The following is a 22,770-nucleotide window of genomic DNA, read 5'->3' as shown; positions in this document are numbered from 1 at the left end:
AAACCATTTGGCCACTTGTTGACATTACAGGATTATGAAAAATAAATCAGACTTGGAAGATCTTTATTGGGTAATGTTCCCCATTTATTTGGATAGATTGTGATGGGAAGTGTGTCTGTGAGCCCATTTGTGTCTGTGAGCCTGACGATGAAAAAGGACGGTTTGGTCTCAGAGTTGACGTAATATAGTAAACTTAATTCCGGGACACTCAAATTAGTATGCCATGTTAAGTTTGGTATGGTTACATAAAACAGATTGTTACATAAGGCAAAAGCGAAAGTGGGGTGGATGGGTAGGCTTATAACCTGAACATCTATCAATACAAAGGTTGCGATTTCAAATATCATCTCAGACAACTTTGACATTTTAGCTAATTAGCAACTTTTCAACAATTTACTACTTTTGAGCTACTTTGCAACCATTTAGCACGTTAGCTAACCCTTCCCATAACCCTAACCTTAACCCCTAGCCTAGCTAACGTTAGCAAGCTAGCTAATGTTCGCCACCTAGTTAGAATTCGTAACATATCATACATTTTGCAAATGCGCTACATATTGTAAATTTTCGCAAATTCGTAACACATTATACATTTGGAAATTCATAACATATAATATGAATTGTAATTCGTAACATATGAAATGGGTGATGGAAATCCATAAATTAATACATACCGTACGAAACATAACATATCATACCAAACGGAGTGTCTCTGATTCACATACAGAATAATCTGATTCACATTCAGAATAATACGAAATGCTCTGAGACCAGGTTGCAGCAGAGGTCAAGTACTGTAGTACTGTTACAGGATAAATAGGTATTTGTGGAAGAATGAATGCACATGTGTGTCTGGGCACACTGCCTGTGTGGGCTGGCAGTGGAAGCACTCCATCTGCTCCTAGATTGTGAGGGATGAATTCTGTCTGTGCTCCTTTAAACCAGCAGCACAGCAGTGTTTTTGGGCATGGACACAGTGCTATGGCTGCTGCTTGGAGTGTTCACAGTGGTGCTAGCTACCTTGAGATTGGTCCCATGTGCTAGAGTTCTCAAGGTACTGGGACATAGTTCTCCGCAATCTCCAGGATGTACAGGTTACAGAGCCCCGAATTGTCCTCACTCTGCCTTGTCTCCATGACAACTATCCTGCAGGGGGTTATTAATGTGTTAATCAAAACAATATTTACTTGATTGTGTGTGTGAGTGTGTATCCCATGGAACTATACAGGCACACATACCGGTCTGATCCCACTAGACGGAAAGTCTTCTTGGGGTCTGTGATCTCCTGCAGTACGTATGGGCCCTCTCCTCTCCTCTGCCAGCCATGACGCCACACAGCCAGCAGAGTGTTCTCAAAATACACTGAACCGGACAGACGGAGAGAATGTGCATTAGGCCCTCTGTCTCCCAATACCCCCCCACACCCCTCAAACCTCACAATGATTTATCATGATGACCATGTTCCTCTCCTCCTCCCCTCTTACCTACAGCTTCCACATCAAAAGTGAAAGTAGTCTCAGCTTGAATTATCCGGTGGCTCCTCTGCACCCCCTCCAGGTCCACAATATGTACTGAATCTATTCAAAGGCGAGAGAGGTACACACACATTAGCCCTTCCTACACATTTCATTTTCCTCATATAGATTGATAGAGACAACGTCATTCAGGGGTTAAAACAGACTTTGTCTGTAACTAGCCTACTCTTCATGTGGATGGTGACGTTAACAACATGACTTACTCTCAATGAGCACCAGCAGAGTGTTACAGTCCAGCTGGTTCACCTGCACTGTGTCAGGACACCGGCTCTCTGGAACACAAACACACAGTTACAACACAACTTTAAGATTGGTCCAAACTAAGAACAAAGCTCACAATTCCATTGGACAGTATGTTCATAGAAACAAGCATGCTCTGGGATGTGTTCAGTTCATAGTACCTAAGCCAGTGTTGGTGAACCAAGAGGTGTTGGAGTTGAGGTTCATGTTGTCCAGTTTAATGGGCTGCTCAGGACTGGGACCCCTGTGTACCCCAATACACACTAGAGGGTACTCCTGCTGCGGTGCCACCATCATCTCAAACACACGCAGGGGACTGGGCAGGGGGAAGTCAAAGTGCTGCATGAGACAAATACACATAGTCAGCGAAGTAGTCAGGGAAGTAGTCAGGGAAGTAGTCAGAGGAGTAGTCAGGGAAGTAGTCAGGGAGGTAGTCAGAGAAGTAGTCAGGAAAGTAGTCAGAGAAGTAGTCAGGGAAGTAGTCAGGAAAGTAGTCAGAGGAGTAGTCAGGAGAGTAGTCAGGAAAGTAGTCAGGAAAGTAGTCAGGTAAGTAGTCAGGGAAGTAGTCAGGGAGGTAGTCAGGGTAGTAGTCAGAGAAGTAGTCAGAGAAGTAGTCAGAGAAGTAGTCAGGGAGGTAGTCAGGGGGGTGTGTCAGACCTGTGTTTACTCACTTTGATGAGCATGAACTTATGCATGGGCTCGTACCACTGCAGGAGCACCACACTGGTCTCCAGGGCACAGCACAGGAACACACAGCCCTGCTGCACATTACTGGCTGCACAGAGCAAGGGGGGGGGGACAGAAGAGGACCTCAGCATTCTAGTATAACAGTCATTTAGCAGACACATTGATCTAAATCAACGTTGACTTCAAACCCACTCGTGTTACAACTGAAGTTCAGTGACCAAACCGCCTGAACCCTTTAGTTATCAAGCTAAACAGAACTTCTCAACTTCTCTTTTCTCACCCACTGAGCAGGTCTTGCAGCCTTTGGTGTCCGGTATCTTACATGACACAGAAAACTTCCTGCAAATAAGAAAGAAAATGTATGTTGATATGTAATACTAACTACAGGGGGAGACATTGTTATAATCAACAACAAACACCAGGGTTGTATTCACTAGGAACAAAGCGGAAGGAAACAGGCCGAAACAGGGGTGGGACTACTACTGAACTTAATACGAAATAAGAATAAGAAATGCTTGTTAGGCTTTTCTGTTGGGAAAGGCTTTGCTACGGTGTTCACTGATGAATAAGAGGGCAGCACTAGCGTATGGCAATGAGTTGTAGGGTTACCTAGGCAATAGTCTGTGGGTTGGCAAGGCCACCATTCGCTGCTCCTTTCGGGCCTGCTCACACAGCTCCTTCAGTAAGTGAGAATGGAGCTGGGATGACTTACCTGTGGATGAACACACACACACACACACACACACACACACACACACACACACACACACACACACACACACACACACACACACACACATATATTTCAGTCTATTTATTTGACAGATGTTAGTATTGTAGAATGTCTATGGTTTGCAGATCTCACCTGATATTGACATGAGGACATTACTAATGGTGTAAACCCAGCTGCACTTTCCTGGATAGAGCTGCAGGAGAGAGTCGGGCAATGAGAACATTTCAATGGTTTTCAAGTTAGGTAGAGATTACAAGCAATATCAAAGCAAAATGCAATACTGCAGCTATAACATCCATTTTACTGAATTGTACAGTCATACTGTAGCATGAGCTTAGTCTCTCAAACAATACGTTTAGCCTCACTGTAGCTCTGGTCCAGGGTCTTAGAACACGTTCAACACGGGACCAGATCTAGCCTCACTGTAGCTCTGGTCCAGGGCGTTAGGACACGTTCAACACGGGACCAGATCTAGCCTCACTGCAGACATAGAAAGACATTAGAGCAGATTCTCACCAGCTCCATGGTGGCCTCTGAGCTGTTCAGGTTGAGGGTGTAGATCCCCTCGTCTGCTCCCAGGATCAGGTGGTGGTCTTTAGTTGTCGGATGGTCCCACGACGTTGAACAATTCACTTTCAACGGACAGCCATGGAATACTTTCTTAAAGTACACCTAGAGACGAGGTGGAGAACAGGACCCATAGTCATGAACTGTTTCCGTGTAGGAGAGCTGATCTAGGTTCAGGTACCCCGTGTCCATATCATCAGAATCATTATGATAAACGAAACGAAACATATCCTAGATCAGTACTGCTAGTCTGAGACTCTTTATAAACATTGGCCCAGGAGTCACTGTCATTGTTCGTAGTGTGTGTATAGTGTTCCAGATAAAGGTGTGAGTACGTCTCAGTGCATCAATACAGAGTTACAGTAACTGTCGTAAGATGTAGAGCGACATACTCGTGAGACTGGTGGACAAACTTACTGGAGGTTTCTTCAGCACAGGGCTGGCACATTCAACTGGATCCTGCAACAGAAAACAGACACATACTCTAAACATGCATATTGGAATGAAATGCTGATTTACTTCCTGGTCCCATCCATACCTGGGGGGGCTGTCTCCTTCTCCTGTCTTTCTTGGGGGGCAACTCAGGTGGTTGGAGGTCCGCTGGTCTGTCTGTTATGTGTAATGGGAAGGAAACAGGGTCTACAGGGGACACAATCATGTTGTTACTGTACATTAGAGAGCATGGAGAAGATGTGCTTCAGGGTAAATGTCATAGGTCAAAGGTCATTCACTGTATATGGTACAGTATACAATTCAGAAGGGACAACAGGGCTATCAAATTAAGATCCTATAACGGTAACTGTAGGTAACAAATAGGGATAAGTGTGGAGCTGACACTCACCGGAGTTGACGTTTCGCTGGGAGCGCGGACGGGGGACGGGGCGTGTGTGGGTGGCACTAGAGGTCCGGAGGAGGGGCGAGGGGACGTAGAGGGAGTGAAGTGTCTGGCCACGTTCGTCCTCTCCTGTTACAATCTCCTCTGAACTGTGACAAACTTTGGGCTGTGTGGGCACAGTGGTGTAAAGTACTTAAGTAAAAATACTTTAAAGTACTACTTATGTAGTTTTTGGGGGGTATCTGTACAATACTTTACTATTTATATTTTGGCCAACTTTTACTTTTACTTCACTACATTCCTAAAAAACTTTTTACTCAATACATTTTACCTGACTCCCAAAAGTACTCGTTACATTTTGAATGCTTAGCAGGACAGGAAAATGGTCCAATTCACACACTTATCAAGAGAACAACCCTAGTCATCTCTACTGCCTCTGATCTAGCGGACTCACTAAACACAAATTATTAGTTTGTAAATTATATCTGAGTGTTAGAGTGTGCCCTTGGCCATCCGTAAATTTTTAAAAAAACATGAAAATGGTGCTGTCGTTTGCTTACTGTAAGGAATTTTGAATGATTTCTACTTTTACGTTTGATACTTAAGTATATTTAACTTTTAGACTTTTACTGAAGTAGTATTTTAACGGATGCCTTTTACTTGAGTAATTTTCTATTAAGGTAGCTTTACTTTTACTCAAGTATGACAATGGGGTACTTTTTCCACCACTACGTAGTAATATGAAGCACTGGAATTGTGGCTTTAATCAACTTTATGCTGTAGGCTATGTCAACACCATATTCATAGACACATGGGATATGTAGAGGTAACGAATGGCCATAGTATAGAAAATGTAGTGTTTGTTTACCTTAGGAGGGAGTGGGGGTGGGATGTCATCTCGTGGGATTGTTACACTGTTCAGGGAGAAACAGAAATAGTTCAGTGTTTCAGATTGTTGTTTTCATCCAAATCTTCGGATCTATTTTCCCATGCAGCTCTTATATAGACCGGTCGGCTGACAATGTCACGAAAATGTCCAGAAGTTGGGCGTTGTTATCATTCTGAACGGTCAGCTAGCTAGCAACAATTACAAGAAGCTGCCATGTGGGGTATCGTTGGCGGCTCATTTCAGCTCTTTGTATCTTGTTATTGATACCATGTCTTGTTTTGAGGTGTTTTGACTGATGACATGTCCATGCTAATATCCAGTACAACAAAAAAATTGCAGTTGTGAAACTGCAGTAAAAGTGCAGTAACTGCAGTCCACTGTGATATTTTGGACGCAGTAATTGCAGAATAACGTACACTGCAGTTGAACTGCAGTTATACTGTACTGTAACTGCAGTTACACTGCAAAATAAAACGGTGTTATTTTGGACACAGTATTTGTAGCGTACTGCAGTTATACTGCACTCTGACCACAATCTTTTTTCCTAAGGGTTGGCAAAAATTCGCTAGCTAGCTAACCAACAACTGTAACGATGTATTTGAGAGACATCAAGTGTTCATTGTGCAAATGTATTTATGTTTTCAATAAACATTTGGAGACTAAAATATAGTTTACATGTTGTCAACATTCTATGCCAACCCTGTCTATTTTGTCCCATTTGTGTTTGTATTTATTAAGGATCCCCATTAGCTGCTGCTTTGTTACTCTTCCTGGGGTCCGGCAACATTAAGGCAGTTATATACAATTTAAAAAAATTACATTTCGTAACACTGACTGGCAACAGAGGGCTGTCTCGATGTGCAAGGAGTTGACTCCTAGTAGGGGGTTATAAATATATGTGCTTGTGTAATCATGTCTTTGCAGCTGTTTTGACCCAGTGGGTGAATAAACTTGCTTTGAGTTTTTTACTAGTTGTCCGTGAGTTTTTACTCTGTTTGTTCAGAACATAACAGTTGGCGTTGTCGGCAGGATTCACCACGATTTACAGTCGAACTAGAGAGTCCGAATCAGTGAAACAGGAGCCGGCACCAAAAACAAGGTAGGCACAGTTCCTATACCTTTTACCATTCATTCTGACATCTTGGGAAGATGAGAGTCGTAGGCTGAACCAATTATAGGATACGGACCTAGAAAGCATGAGTTTAATCAGTAGGCTCATTGTGTAATGATGTATTTGATGTAGGGTAGGTTCCGTAAGGATAGGTCCCGAGTGGAGCTGGTTCTCCTCGAGATCCGTGGGTGACACTACAGTGTAGGGTAGGTTCCGTAAGGATAGGTCCCGAGTGGAGCTGGTTCTCCTCGAGATCCGGGGGTGACACTACAGTGTAGGGTAGGTTCCGTAAGGATAGGTCCCGAGTGGAGCTGGTTCTCCTCGAGATCCGTGGGTGACACTACAGTGTATGGTAGGTTCCGTAAGGATAGGTCCCGAGTGGAGCTGGTTCTCCTCGAGATCCGTGGGTGACACTACAGTGTAGGGTAGGTTGCGTAAGGATAGGTCCCGAGTGGAGCTGGTTCTCCTCGAGATCCGTGGGTGACACTACACTGTAGGGTAGGTTGCGTAAGGATAGGTCCCTAGTGGGGTTGTTCTCCTGCAAGATCCGTAGTTGGGACGAAAGTCCCAGCCGTGGTGGCCATGAGGCCGTAGAGTGTGCGTGTGTATGGATAAATTGTCATGCTTGTGTACTAGTACGAAAGGTTGTAGAGAAGTAGCCCATCTAGAAGGACAAAGGACAGAAATGCATACCATGGAGAATAGGAGATATCTGAGAATATCTGTGCTGATGAAACATTGTCAGTGAGTGGGAATGTGGATGGTGTTAAAAGGTTGCCTATAAGTTCTGGATGAGAGCCCCATCCAAGATATTCAAACGTTGTTTGAACATGATTTGTGTGTCTTAGCAGTAGCAATAAGGAGAGAGGTTGGTTTATGCCCTATTGGGGAGGGGAACTGTGACAGATTATACGGAAATAGGGAGACAATTGTGAATCATTTTTGTTATGTGTGTTGTCAACAACAGTGATATGTGAAGCGCGACATGTGTATAAGACCGCTGTTTGTCCCAGTGGGTGAATAAACTTGGTTTGAGCTTTGTACTAGTTGTCTTTGAGTTTTTACTCCATTTGTTCAGAACTTAACCATGGTAAAGACAATGATGTTGAGCGAAGTCCATCCTCTCCATCCCAACTGAGAAATACAGTACACTCAGAAAAAAAGGTTATTTGTCCTAGGAGAACCCTTTGATGAACCCTTCTTTCTAAGAGTGTACATCCGGACCTGTATTCACTAAAGTGTCTCAGAGTAGGAGTGCTAATCTAGGATCAGTTTTATCATAATGGATAAGAGAGGTGGTGCTGATCCATCAGCACTCCTACTTTGGGACTGTGTGAATATGGGCTCAGAAATACAGATGAGACTGAATGGTTGAAGTAAGTCTCAGTAGGCTTGCTTACCTTCTGGTGCAGACGGTCGGACTGTGGACAGAAGATAGAGAGAAGGGAGAGAGGGTTGTCAAACAGCTCAGATAAATGTACAACTGAAGATATTTCAATAAACTAATGAATGAATAGTCAAGTGTGCGTTGGGATTACATGTCCACGTCATCATAGTCATCATCTGAGTCCATGCATTGGTCTCTATGGGGAAGAGAGAAAGGGAAGGAGATCAACACAGTGCCAGATAAGATCGGTAGTCAATAGTGGTCTTCTTATTACCCATAGGATAATTTGTCCTGTAAGTGGAAGACTTGGAGATGAAGGAGACATCAGTCAGTGTGTTATTGGTTTGCTGAGCAGTAATCCCCATACCTAATTAGGCTCTTGTCGCTGCCAGTGGATCCCAGTGTGTGCCACTGCACTGTAGACCGTACCTGAAGTACAGAAAGACAATGACAGAAGACTCAGATCAATAAGATACGCAGGCCTACATTTGTATCCACACAAGGAAGCACAATGGTACACAGGCATGGATACACCACAGGTACAGTGGTGTAAAGATTTAAGTATAAACTATCAAAAGAGAGAAAGTCACACACTCCATGTATAATAAATTGCTGGGAGATTCCTTTATTTTGATAGTTTATAGTTTATTCGCCGTTAGTCAGCACCTCCACACAAACTATTATTCTGGGTGTGCGCTAGCTCAAGTTTTTATATGCAATGTATTAAGTAAAAAAATACTTTAAAGTACTACTTAACTCGAGTAGTATTTTACTGGCTGACTTTCACTTTTACTTGAGTAACCTTCTATTAAGGTATCTTTACTCAAGTACGTAAATTGAGTACTTTTTACACCACTGCCCACATACACTCATATACACTCATACACACACACACACACTTACCATTGCTTCTGGTGAGGCTGTCTTTACTGGCCTCCTGGTGTAGAGCTGCTCCACTGATAACACACACACACACACACACACACACACACACAAATCCAGTGATTAGTCGCACATCTATACAACCGAGTACATTTCCTGGACAGGTTCACAAAGGAAAATAATAATTATATATATATATCTATCTCACAGCTGATGTCAGAGTTGGTTCTCTCTGCCTGGTTGTGTCTGTTAATGGAGTAGATCCTTCTCAGGGAGCCGGGTACCACAACCTATAGGAGATATCACCATATAGCCATGAGTACTGCATTCTTACATTTTACATGTCTTTTACAATGTGTGATCATGTTTATTGATACGTATCATTCATGTGTATTGTGTATACAAAATATATTACTATATGATACAGTGTTTGTGTGTGTGTGTTTGATTGTGCAGGGTATGTGTGTGATGCTCTGACCTCCACGTCTTCCTCCTCAGATGGCAGTGTTTGTGTGTGTGTGTTTGATTGTGCAGGGTATGTGTGTGATGCTCTGACCTCCACATCTTCCTCCTCAGATGGCAGCGAGGGCTTCAGTTTCTCAGGGTGACGCAGCTTCTCCAGCAGATCCAAGATCAGATCCTGTCTCAGACACGGCTGGGTCAGAAACAGGTGCTGCAGGAAGAGAGAGAAACAGAGAGACAGAGAGAGAGAGAGACATAGAGAGATAGGGAGAGAAAGAAAGAGAGAGCAAGAGAGGGGGGGGGGGGTATCAAGGAGAGAAAAAGGCGTACAGTGATTACAAGAGATGAATAGATGAGCCCAAGTTTCAACTTTATTTGTGGGCTAGTACATGAAGTCATAGGGCAGCCATCAATAGACATATACACTGTGTGTACATAGGCTGACCAGGTGAATCCACGTGAAAGCTATGATCCCTTATTGATGTAAATTGTTAAATCCACTTCAATCAGTGTAGATGAAGGGGAGGAGACAGGTTAAAGAAGGATTTTTAGGGCTTGTGGCATGAATTGCAACGCAGCCAACTTGATACAACTGTGGGAAGCATTGGAGTCAACATGGGCCAGCATCCCTGTGGAACTCTTTCGACACCTTTCCCTAAATAATTGAGGCTGTTCTGAGCGCAAAAAGGAGTGCAACTCAATATCAATACCATATTCTTAATGTTTGGTATACTGAGTGTATACAATAGGCCTACTAGTGATTGACATTAGCAGCAGCACAAAAGTATAGCAAGCCAAAGTCACCTAATAAGTAAAGTGCTTAGTGCATTTTCAGATCATCTAGTCAACAATATATCAACAACGTGCCGGCAAAAACAAAAAAAACATCATCAACGTCAACACCACCATCATCAACAACATATTACGGTCGTCATCCTCAACATCATCATCATCATCCCTAGCCTACCTCCTTCTCTTCCCGGTATTGAAAAGGGCAATGGCCATAAGGGTGAAGGAGTGCTTGGACCTGTTAGTCTTAACAGCGGGGGATCTAAACTGGGAGCCAGAAGGTAGGACCTGGAACTCATGTTGTAGGGGGTGGGAGCAGTCAGACAGGATGGATTCTTCCTTTCTCAACCCTTCTCTGTTGTACAGGTCAGACGGACTACTCTGCTGCACTCCTGTGATCTTACTGCCCACTTTCACTATTGCAGCTAGTGCATTAGAAGAAAAGTGAGGGAAGGAGAAAGAGAACCGGTGGGTGAGTGAGTGAGATCGAGCAGAGAAGAGAGACATTCTCTGTGTTTCTTGAGGTTTACTCACTGTCAGCATCTTTGAGGCACTGGGTCTCTTCTTAGTGTTCCTGATCAGCATTGCCTTGACAAAGTTATAGAAAATCGAGGACCTAACATGAAAGTGGTGGAAGAGATACTGTTGTTTTAACCAACTGCATATTACAGACTGTAGATTAATTGACGGAATTAAAGAATACAGGTATCATTGCCACAGCCCAGGTGGATAGTAATGGTTTTACTGCATACCATTTGGCCTTTTCCTTTAGTTTAGGAGGTTGGTAGCCACTTTTGGACATGAGGAACAGCACCCTGAGAAAAGACAAGACTTTGATGTGAGGTTTGTGTGTCTGTCTGTCTGTGTGTGTGTTTTTGTGGGTGTGTGTCATCACAGGTCGACATTGTAACTAAGAATGAGTTCTTAATGGACTTACCTGTTTAAATAAAGGTGAAATGAAATGTAAAAAAGTGGGTAAACGGCATGTGCATAAAGGTCAGGCATGAATGTACATACAACTGGAACATAAGAAGGTGTAGAAAGAGGAACGTCTTTATTCTTTCTGCGGGGAGTGTGAATGTAAGAAAGAATGTTGTGTGTGTGTGTGTGTATGAGAGGAATGATTTGTGGGTGTGTGATTACCTTAGTGGGTGCACATCGAACAATGGGGGCTGCAGCTCAGCCAGCTCGATAGCAGTGATTCCTACAGACCACACGTCACACAGCTCGTTGTAACCCCCCTTTATCGCCACGGCAGCCACCTCTGGCGCCATCCTGGAAGACACGGGCAACCGCTACCATCAACATCAAGACCATCTGACATCAGATACAACCTCAAGAAGAGCCAAAGGGAGGAGACTCATTTGACCTTCAACCTCACCAGTAAGGAGTCCCGATGAAGGACATCCGCCGTGCCAGAGTAGCCGTGATCTGTGCCGAAATCCCAAAGTCCGCTAAACAGCCAGATAAATACGTCACTTGTTTAATGTGAGGACAGAAAATGTATAATTTCGGTGTCATTATTTACTTCCTGATGAGTGTACTAGGGCTTCACAGTCACACACCTAGCTTCACCTCTCCAAGGTCGTTCAGGAGGATGTTGGCACCCTGGACAACAGGAAGAAGAGACAAAAGCCATCACGACAGAGCAATGTGTACAGTATATGCTGTCTGGACAGCATGAAAACACAACAAACATTGCATCATAACTTAAAGCAAGCCTTGTCTCAGCCAGAACGGCCCTTAGCGACAGACTAGCGTCCTGTCTAGGAGGTGTACTAGTACATCAAGTTGACTCATGCTACTGAAACAGGAGATAGGCTCCTGCCCCCATGGGCCATTCATACCCGTTATAGAGGCATGACTCATCCCAGCAGATTAGGGAGTCAACCCTGGTCATCTCACCTTTATGTCTCTGTGAATCTTCTTCTGGCCATGTAAGTAATCCAGACCCTGCAGGTAGACAGTTAGTACACTGTTACGTGTTGATATATCAAAGCTGGAGATATCAAAACTATTACCTAAAACAGCCAAGTAACATGTTATCCATGCTATATTGTAATGTGTGATATGAGTGGTCTAACCTGCAACATCTCCCTGCAGACAAATGCAATCTGAAGCTCAGAGAGAGGTCCGGTCACTAGAGGGAGAGGAGAGAGGGTGTAAAGTAGGACACTGTTTTATAAACTCTGTTACAGTTGTAGATCGTAATCTGCTCCAGTTCGCCCCCACACACACACACACCCACACACATTACTCTGGAGGACAACGTGACAAATGTCACAAGAAGCACAGCAGTCAATAATGATGAGTAATTTATGATCACTCAAATTAAATCTATGAAAATCGACGAATGCAGAAGATGTTTTGGGCGGAGGGTTTTTTTCAGCGTAATGGTAAATGGTGATACACTCTTAGAAAAAAAGTGTTCCAAAAGGGATCTTCGGCTGTCCTCATAGGATAACCCTTTTTGGTTCCATGTAGAACTCTCTGTAGAAAGGGTTCTACATGGAGCCCAAAATAGTCTTCAAAAGGTCCTCCTACGGGGACAGCTGAAGAACCCTTTTAGGTTATAGATAGCACCTTTTTTTTTTACAAGAGTGTAGGTGACCTTTAAGAGTGTTGCTGTGTTTGAACTTTGTGCACGTCCTAACGTGACAAAACTTCCTGCCAGAGGTACTTCACAGAGTAAACCCTGCTGGTTGTGAGACTGATCTGTAGTCAAAGCCTGATCAAACAGCTTTATGTCTCTTTCATCCACACATACTGTAGATCACCTCTCACCTTCTGTTAGTCTAACAATTTCACCTTCCTCCTCAGAGTTTTCTCAGTTAATACATCACAAATCAACCTAAGCTGACACACACGCACACACACACCATGGTAGACATCCTGGAGAGAGCCTCCTCCACAGAACTCCATGCAGATCGACAGCGTGTTGGCCCTGGAAACACACACGGACGGTTCTGTCATATTAAAGGTTTATATTTCCAGTAACTTTATCATGATCACAACTGATAATATTCCCAGTTAGTCTGTATCATCCCATTCCAACTAGAGTATGATATGTGGCTGTGTGTGGCAGGGCCTGCTCAGTGCCCACTCACCGTATATAGCTGCCATAGTAGGCCACAATGTTGCGGTGCTTGCAGCTTTTCACTATGACGATCTCCTGCTGGATTACTGAGAAGTCCTCCTCTGTGTGGGAAAAGGTTATATCATTTTATATCACGTTCCACACTGCAATGTATATGGATGCCAGATGATGTCACAATATAGCACCACAACATCATCTTGGTTTGTAACCAATTCTTTTTGTGGAACGGTAATAACGGCATTACCTCGGAAATCTGATACCAATGTGGATTGAAAGGTTTGTTTCTTTCAGACCTGGATTCAAATACTACTTGAAATCATTTCAAATACTATATTTGTGCTCAATTAAACTTGCCGGTTGTAATGGAACAAACATAAATGTCTAGAATGACCAAACTCCACCCACCTGATACTCCAGACAGGTTACAGCAAACGCTCCAAGTATTTGAAAGATATGAAATAGTATTTGAACCAATGATGTATATAAACCCTGGATTACTGATGCTATGTATTGGCCATTGAGAGGCTTCGAAGCCACCGGTCGGCCATCTTGGCACTCCCCAGTAGGTGCTGTCTTCCATAGGAATGAATGGAATTCTACAGTATTTCAATTAAATGTTTCAAGGACAAAATTACATGTATTTAAGTATTTTTTTGTTGTTGTAGTGGGGACAGTAACATTAGTAATCTCAAAAAATCATACTTTAAGGATAAAAAATATATATAGATATTTTTTAATTTGTATGTTTAGCTCACATAATATAATTTAAAGTATGCAATAAGGTGTCTGTAATAGAATAAACACGGCAAAATGAATATAGACATTAATAAATGTATTTCTATAGATTCCAAAACATTTTTTACACCGGTGGAGGAGTACCAAGATGGAGGCATGGTGGCTTCAACACAGCACCCCCTATCAGTCATCTAGTGTATATATAAATAATTGATTTGAGCCCATGTGTGGTCTCCAGTATCTGTAGTAATAGAGGGGGGTTATTTTACCTGGCTCCATCTTGATGACCTTGATGGCCGCCAGCTCCCCGTTCTGCTTGTTCCGAGCCTGAGTAACAGACAGCTGCATCAGTCAGTGGACTTGTTATGGAAGGGGAGTATAACCTGATTCACTGACCTCAGGACAGATCATGTTGGGTCAATGAGTTTATGCGACAATTACTTTCCATTGAAAAACTGTGTTCATTATCTGTTGAGAGTTGATATGGTGTAGCTTTTCTGTGGCGTTCACTGTTTTGTTTACTGTGCTAAAAAGATCTGTGGTCCGCTGTGAGGAAACACCTAACAGGACAGTCCAGACTGTCCTATTTACTTCAGCACTGCCCAATCACACACCCGACATACACTAGAGAACACCAATGAGAGCCCTTGATTGTTGGTTGACACAACAACACTAAACATACAGTTGAAGTCAGAAGTTTACATACACCTTAGCCAAATACATTTAAACTCATTTTTTCATAATTACTGACATTTAATTGTAGTAAAAATGCTCTCTCTTAGGTCAGTTAGGATCACCACTGTATTTTAAGAATGTGAAATGTTAGAATAATAGTAGAGAGAATGATTTATGTCAGCTTTTATTTCTTTCATCACATTCTCAGTGGGTCAGAAGTTTACATACACTAAATTAGTATTTGGGAGCATTGCCTTTAAATTGTTTAACTTGGGTCAAATATTTCGGGTAGCCTTCCACAAGCTTAACACAATAAGTTGGGTGAATTTGGGCCCATTCCTCCTGACAGAGCTGGTGTAACTGAGTCAGGATTGTAGACCTCCTTGCTCGCACACACTTTTTCAGTTCTGCCCACAAATTCTCTATAGGATTGAGGTCAGGGCTTAGTGATGGCCACTTCAATACCTTGACTTTGTTGTCCTTAAGCCATTTTGCCACAACAAATGGGAAGACCAAGCTTTAACTTCCTGACTGATGTCTTGAGATGTTGCTTCAATATATCCACATAATTTCCCCACCTCATGATGCCATCTATTTTGTGAAGTGCATCAGTCCCTCCTGCAGCAAAGCACCCCCACAACATGATGTTGCCACCCCCGTGCTTCACGGTTGGGATGGTGTTCCTTGGCTTGCAAGCCTCCCTCTTTTTCCTCCAAACATAACGATGGTCATTATGGCCAAACAGTTCTATTTTGGTTTTGTCAGACCAGAGGACATTTCTGCAAAAAGTAAGATCTTTGTTCCCATGTGCAGTTGCAAACCGCAGTCTGGCCTTTTTATGGCAGTTTAGGAGCAGTGGCTTCTTCCTTGCTGAGCGGCCTTTCAGGTTATGTCGATATAGGACTCATTTTACTGTGGATATAGATACTTTTGTACCCGTTTCCTCCAGCATCTTCACAAGGTCATTTGCTGTTGTTCTGGGATTGATTTGCACTTTTCACACCAAAGTACGTTAATCTCTAGGAGACAGAACGCGTCTCCTTTCTGAGCGGTATGACGGCTGCATGGTCCCATGGTGTTTATACTTGCGTACTATTGATTGTACAGATGAACGTGGTACCTTCAGGCATTTGGAAATTGATCACAAGGATGAACCAGACTTGTGGAGGTCTACAGTTTTTTCTGAGGTCTTGGCTGATTTCTTTTGATTTTCCCATGATGTCAAGCAAAGAGGCAGTGAGTTTGAAGGTAGGCCTTGAAATACATCCACAGGTCCACCTCCAATTGACTCAAATTATGTCAATTAGCCTATCAGAAGCTTCTAAAGCCATGACATCATTTTCTGGATTTTTCCAAGCTGTTTAAAAGGCACAGTCAACGTAGTGTATGTAAACTTCTGACCCACTGGCATTGTGATACAGTGAATTATAAGTAAAATAATCTGTCTGTAAACAATTGTTGGAAAAATTACTTGTGTCATGCAAAAGGTAGATGTCCTAAACGAGTTGCCAAAACTTTAGTTTGTTAACAAACTATAGAAATTTGTGGAGTGGTTGAAAAACAAGTTTTAATGACTCCAACCTAAGTGTATGTAAACTTCCGACTTCAACTGAAGCCCCTGGGTGTGCACAGTGGAAAGTAGGCAGACAATAGGGCGGGGTTAGCTGGCGGGGGGCTGGGTTGAGTGGAGAGAGATGGTCACTGAAGGAAAGCCACAAAACAAACAGTGCTCCTCTCACAGACCACTGGAAACATTGTGATCGAAGTCAGGCCGTTTCCATGGTGACGTCACTGACATTATTGACAGATTGACACCACACAGATGCAGACACTCACCAGCTCTTATACTCATAGAGGATAAATGTCTTAAGAAGCGCAGCAGTCGATAATGATGAGTGACTTATGATCCCTCAAATTAAATCTATAAAAATAGGCGAATGCAGAAGATGTTTTGGGCGGAGGAGTAAAAGAAAGAATTCAGCCAAACAAAAAGTAAGAGGTTCTACTTTGTGAAGTACCACTGGGAGGAAGTTATGTTATGAGTTCAGAAAGTTCAAACACAGGGACACTCTTAAAGGTCACGTGTCACCATTTACCATTACAGTGTAAGTCTTGAGCAGCTAACCTCGTGGGGACATACAATTCAGTTCCATTCAAAATCCTATTTTCATTAACCCCTAACCCTAACCTTAAGCCTAACCCTAACCCAAAAACCTTAACCCTAGCTCCTAACTCTAAAACTAACCCTAGCTCCTAACCCTAACCCTAAACCTAATTCTAACCCTAACATAATTCTAACGTTAACCCTCAACTTCCTAGAAATAGCATTTGACCTTGTGGGGACCAACAAAATGTCCCCAGTTGGTTCAATTTTTTTTGTTTACTATTCTTGTGGGGACTTCTACAAGTCTAGTTAAACACGTCCACACAAGTCCACACACACACACACACACACACACACACACACACACACACACACACACACACACACACACACACACACACACACACACACACAGACACACCCATACACACACTATTTCTCGTGAAGTGTAGATACTATAAATACCAATGACTCTCTCACTTCTTTATTTTCACTTTCTGGCCTGTTGCCAAAGATTGCACCTGGTACAGCATGTCAGTGCATTTTATTGGAAACTCAACCTTATCCTGTCCTTTTTAGTTTGGTACATGACGAGTCAATGCATTTGAGCCTGTGGGATAAATTGTATTGCATCGAGAACTTGAGATTGTGTAAGTAGTTCTTCTGAATGTCACATCAGTAGGATCCCTGCTTACAAACAAAACAAGTCTACTTCCATAGAGGGTAAATCCATTTGAATTGAACCACTTTTTGAAAGTATCCATACATGTTTGCCCATGGAAGAAGTGGTCAGAAAGATACTTTTTGGACCTGAGTTCCAAAACATTCAGGAGATAGAGGTGCTCAAATTTGGCATACCCCACCATACTATGAGTCATCCATGTCTTCATCACTGGAAAAGATAAACGGTGGAATTTTATGTCATTTAAAAGCTTACTAACAAGGTTGTCAAACTATTTTAGAACTTCTTGGAAAATGTTTTTTTCAATTAAGATTATGACATACATTTTCGTTTAGTGTCAATTATCGAAAAACACATGAACTCAGATTTGTTTCATATTTCCATATGTAGTAGCTAAAACCCTACCATACATCATCTGAGGTTTTTTTTGTTGATCCCACCATCGGTTGAGAAACAACATGCTCTTGAATACAGGGTGGGTATAATTTCAATCATTGAAAAAATGTTTCATAGAATGGACCTACCCCTTCAGACCACTGCAATTTAGCTGGTCCACCATTGACATTTAAATAGAATTTACATTTCTACTTCTAATTACTACCACAAAGATGGCCGCTGGTCCACCCATGGTCGAATGTCAACTTAAATGTCTATTCTATCATCTATATTTCTAGGATTTCAATACTTTCCTATGGAGGATTGACGTAAGTATATAACATTTTTAAAAAACTGTATTCTATGATGTGTGGACCTCCAACCATCTTTGTGGTACCATTTGAAAGTAGACATTTCTATTTTATTCCCATTTTAGTACATTTATCAGCCAAAACTTGACACCTACCCTGTATTCAGGAGCATGTTGTGCCTCAACTGATGGCGGGCACAACACAAACACCTCAGATGATGTTAAACAGGATCTAAGCTACAACATATGCAAATATGAGAAGAAGAAAAAAAAAGATGTACATGTTTTTTTTAGATCATTTACATTTAAGGTTATCAAAATATTAAATTGTTATAAAAACAGTTTTTATCAAGGAATTACAAAACCGTTTGACAAACCTGTTCATAAGCTTTTAAATGAAATAAATCTCAACTGTTTATCTTTTCCAGTGATCACTGTCTCATGGTATGGTGGGGTATACAAAATAGGTCAACTTTGAGCACCTTTATTCTTGAATGTTTTGGCATTCAGGTCCAAAAAGTCACTTTTATGACGACTTCTACAATGGGCAAATACTGCATGTCTGGAAGGTTTAATTCAAATCAAAACGGGTGCTATTAAAAAGTGAAATGGTTTTAACCTAGATAGAGGATAGGAGTTGAAGTTGAAAAAAGAGTCTTAGCTAAATGTGTACCCAAAAAAAAGTATTCTGCTTTCATAGAACAGCGTGCCGAAGCAGAAGTACAAAGTTACAAACACATAAAACCCCACAGCTCTTTCAATTACTGAGCTTCATGTTGTAGCCCAGCAAGAACAACTTGCCACGATAATGAACATACAGTGCCTTGCGAAAGTATTCGGCCCCCTTGAACTTTGCGACCTTTTGCCACATTTCAGGCTTCAAACATAAAGATATAAAACTGTATTTTTTTGTGAAGAATCAACAACAAGTGGGACACAATCATGAAGTGGAACGACATTTATTGGATATTTCAAACTTTTTTAACAAATCAAAAACTGAAAAATTGGGCGTGCAAAATTATTCAGCCCCCTTAAGTTAATACTTTGTAGCTCCACCTTTTGCTGCAATTACAGCTGTAAGTCGCTTGGGGTATGTCTCTATCAGTTTTGCACATCGAGAGACTGACATTTTTTCCCATTCCTCCTTGCAAAACAGCTCGAGCTCAGTGAGGTTGGATGGAGAGCATTTGTGAACAGCAGTTTTCAGTTCTTTCCACAGATTCTCGATTGGATTCAGGTCTGGACTTTGACTTGGCCATTCTAACACCTGGATATGTTTATTTTTGAACCATTCCATTGTAGATTTTGCTTTATGTTTTGGATCATTGTCTTGTTGGAAGACAAATCTCCGTCCCAGTCTCGGGTCTTTTGCAGACTCCATCAGGTTTTCTTCCAGAATGGTCCTGTATTTGGCTCCATCCATCTTCCCATCAATTTTAACCATCTTCCCTGTCCCTGCTGAAGAAAAGCAGGCCCAAACCATGATGCTGCCACCACCATGTTTGACAGTGGGGATGGTGTGTTCAGCTGTGTTGCTTTTACGCCAAACATAACGTTTTGCATTGTTGCCAAAAAGTTCAATTTTGGTTTCATCTGACCAGAGCACCTTCTTCCACATGTTTGGTGTGTCTCCCAGGTGGCTTGTGGCAAACTTTAAACAACACTTTTTATGGATATCTTATAGAAATGGCTTTCTTCTTGCCACTCTTCCATAAAGGCCAGATTTGTGCAATATACGACTGATTGTTGTCCTATGGACAGAGTCTCCCACCTCAGCTGTAGATCTCTGCAGTTCATCCAGAGTGATCATGGGCCTCTTGGCTGCATCTCCGCTCAGTCTTCTCCTTGTATGAGCTGAAAGTTTAGAGGGACAGCCAGGTCTTGGTAGATTTGCAGTGGTCTGATACTCCTTCCATTTCAATATTATCGCTTGCACAGTGCTCCTTGGGATGTTTAAAGCTTGGGAAATCTTTTTGTATCCAAATCCGGCTTTAAACTTCTTCACAACAGTATCTTGGACCTGCCTGGTGTGTTCCTTGTTCTTCATGATGCTCTCTGCGCTTTTAACGGACCTCTGAGACTATCACAGTGCAGGTGCATTTATACGGAGACTTGATTACACACAGGTGGATTGTATTTATCATCATTAGTCATTTAGGTCAACATTGGATCATTCAGAGATCCTCACTGAACTTCTGGAGAGAGTTTGCTGCACTGAAAGTAAAGGGGCTGAATAATTTTGCACGCCCAATTTTTCAGTTTTTGATTTGTTAAAAAAGTTTGAAATATCCAATAAATATCGTTCCACTTCATGATTGTGTCCCACTTGTTGTTGATTCTTCACAAAAAAATACAGTTTTATATCTTTATGTTTGAAGCCTGAAATGTGGCAAAAGGTCGCAAAGTTCAAGGGGGCCGAATACTTTCGCAAGGCACTGTATGAGACATTGACAAACATTGGCAGAAGTCCAGGTATTTTTCTGGTGTTTATTTTTCTTTCCTTGACCGCCCCCCACCTCAGCCCCTCCAGACACTTAACGTAGACAGCATGCAAACCAAACATGTTCTTCCTCTTCCCCACATGCTAGTTAAATAAAGGTATAATTTAAAAAAATACAAAACGCTCACTCAAGGCTGGCCTGTTTCCTTGACACTGTGGGTAAGCAAAGTGCCGCATCTGCAGGTCTCCATCAGTGTTCTGTCTGCTTGTTGAATCAACACATAGGCCTTAGAGAGTGAATAAGTGTGTGTGTTTGTGTGTGTCTATGTGTGTCGGCTTGTGTGTATGTGCCTGTGGGTGAGTGTATTATTGTGAAAGCCCTTGTGGCTTCAGTGCTTTGAATGTGTATTTATTCACTTTGCAGAAAAAAACTGTTTGCAGACATTGCTACCATAAGTTGTTGAAAAAATGCAAAGTACTGTGAAAATAGAGCAGAATCTATCGATGGCCTCCGTTTCTCTCTGGAGAGGAAGTGAGCTCCATATCCCTCAGACTTTGCATCAGTCAGATGTACAGTGGGCAAGCTCCTGAACACAGCAGCTGGCATACTCTGCCTATGCTCGTTCAGTAAGGCCACTCATGATATTGTAAAATCTTTGTCATTTTTCTACAATACCATTATTGACATTGTAGAGTGTATCAGGATCCTGGAAAGGGGTATACATTCCACATAAGATACACAATTTGCACCAAATGTTCCTATACTGTAGCATTAGCGTCCAGCACAGAGAAGGCACGTAGCAACTGAATGAAATGATCAGGGCTGGTGCAGAATAGCACACTCATCATGTGGTGTTCAAACAGGTGCAAAGCACACTGCATTTCTGCAAAGTTCTGTGACTGGCGATAATATGACTTACTCAAGAAATAGAATGTGTCCTTGCAACTTGTAGAAAACAAGTGGTACTGCAGGATACAGTTTGATATTGCCTCCCAACATCCATGCATATCAATGATTAAGATTCTGTATTTGTTTTAATGGATGTGATGTTCCAACTCACTTACTGGTCACATCCTTTACGCACCTCTCCTGATTCAAGGTGAACACATTGTGTATCTAATGTGGTCACAATAAATGTGTCTTTAGGACGGTGAATTCTCCAGAGCTGTGAGAGTTTGTCTTGTTCCAACACAGTTACTGACAGAGAAGACATTCTGCCCATGAACAAAACTGCTACATACAAAGCCACAGTGTAACTGGCTGGGGTTGAGCTGTGAGAGGTAAACACAACTGACCTCATGGTAAGAGTATAGGACTTAGTTACCTGAAGAAAGACAACAGATCAACCTCTTTTCCCTGGTGAGCTATGAGCCAATCTTTCACTATTTGAGGAAACAGAACTGAGATAAAGCAAGAGTGATTGAAGTGTGCTTTAATGTAATACAAAGGGCCATATTCATTAACCAAAAGTGAAAGATGAAGAGACAAAGGAAACCTGTATATGAAAAAAAGTTAATCTAAAATCTATTTTTCTAAAACCACTTAACAGGAATTACAAAAAAATCGAAGTCTAAATTCCCTGAGAATGTGAATGAAATAATCCAACAAGGTTAATTTACTTGAGACATGATTTAGGCCTACATGAAATCAAACCATTGCCTGCCCCCACAAATACAATCTTAAATGGGAAAATGTTACTGTTAATCAGACTATTGACATTCGAAACACAGGCCACCATTAGACGCATGACAAAAAAAGTTAAAAGCACAACAACAAGGTAGCATAAAACTCTCTGAAAATGTCCTGGCTGTGAGTTGTTTTAATCTCTGACCTTGTAAACTTCGCCATAGGTGCCTCCACCGACCCGGAGCAGAATCTCAAAGTCCTCCTGGGGGTTCCGGGTGGAGATGTCCAGTGCAGCCCGGTTCTGGGAGTCCATTACTCCTGGGGCATGGCACAAACACACACACAGACGCAAACTCCCTCCACTGACTGCTGTTCCGGCTGAGGCGAACAAACACCACACCACACTCTCTCTCACCTTCCTTCTTCACTCCCCACTTAAACCCCCCTCATTTACATTTACTCTGGTTTTATTTCCTGTTGGGTGTATGTCTGTGAAGGTATGAGTGTATGAAAGAGAGAAAGAGAGAGAGACAGAGAGAGAGAGAGAGAGAGAGGGAATGAGACTTAGTTTCACCATTGGCTGTTTTACATTATTTGTGTGTGTGTGTGTG

General features: G+C 42.1%; 1 protein-coding gene across 1 annotated transcript; it reads right to left on the bottom strand.

Annotated features, from left to right (window-relative positions):
* Positions 1–58: 58 nt before the first annotated feature.
* On the bottom strand, positions 59–22,751 carry LOC110503709 (mitogen-activated protein kinase kinase kinase kinase 5). The gene is made up of 31 exons (XM_021582184.3): positions 22,365–22,751; positions 14,216–14,273; positions 13,222–13,312; positions 12,994–13,058; positions 12,199–12,254; positions 12,020–12,067; positions 11,680–11,722; positions 11,496–11,568; positions 11,258–11,389; positions 10,867–10,929; positions 10,649–10,730; positions 9,420–9,536; positions 9,072–9,153; positions 8,885–8,937; positions 8,349–8,410; positions 8,133–8,177; positions 7,995–8,015; positions 5,463–5,508; positions 4,601–4,760; positions 4,298–4,398; positions 4,177–4,218; positions 3,709–3,864; positions 3,325–3,385; positions 3,069–3,171; positions 2,740–2,798; positions 2,444–2,547; positions 1,934–2,111; positions 1,736–1,804; positions 1,482–1,574; positions 1,236–1,359; positions 59–1,143 (listed from the first exon to the last, which is right to left on the bottom strand). Exons 1-31 carry the CDS (start codon positions 22,470–22,472, stop codon positions 1,047–1,049), a joined length of 2,592 nt encoding a protein of 863 aa, XP_021437859.1. The 5' UTR covers positions 22,473–22,751; the 3' UTR covers positions 59–1,046.
* Between the last annotated feature and the right edge of the window lie 19 nt (positions 22,752–22,770).

Source organism: Oncorhynchus mykiss, chromosome 24, assembly GCF_057628025.1.
Source record: "Oncorhynchus mykiss isolate SJ-2025 chromosome 24, ASM5762802v1, whole genome shotgun sequence".
NCBI classification, from domain to species: domain Eukaryota; kingdom Metazoa; phylum Chordata; class Actinopteri; order Salmoniformes; family Salmonidae; genus Oncorhynchus; species Oncorhynchus mykiss.
This window is presented reverse-complemented; position numbering and strand designations above follow the sequence as displayed.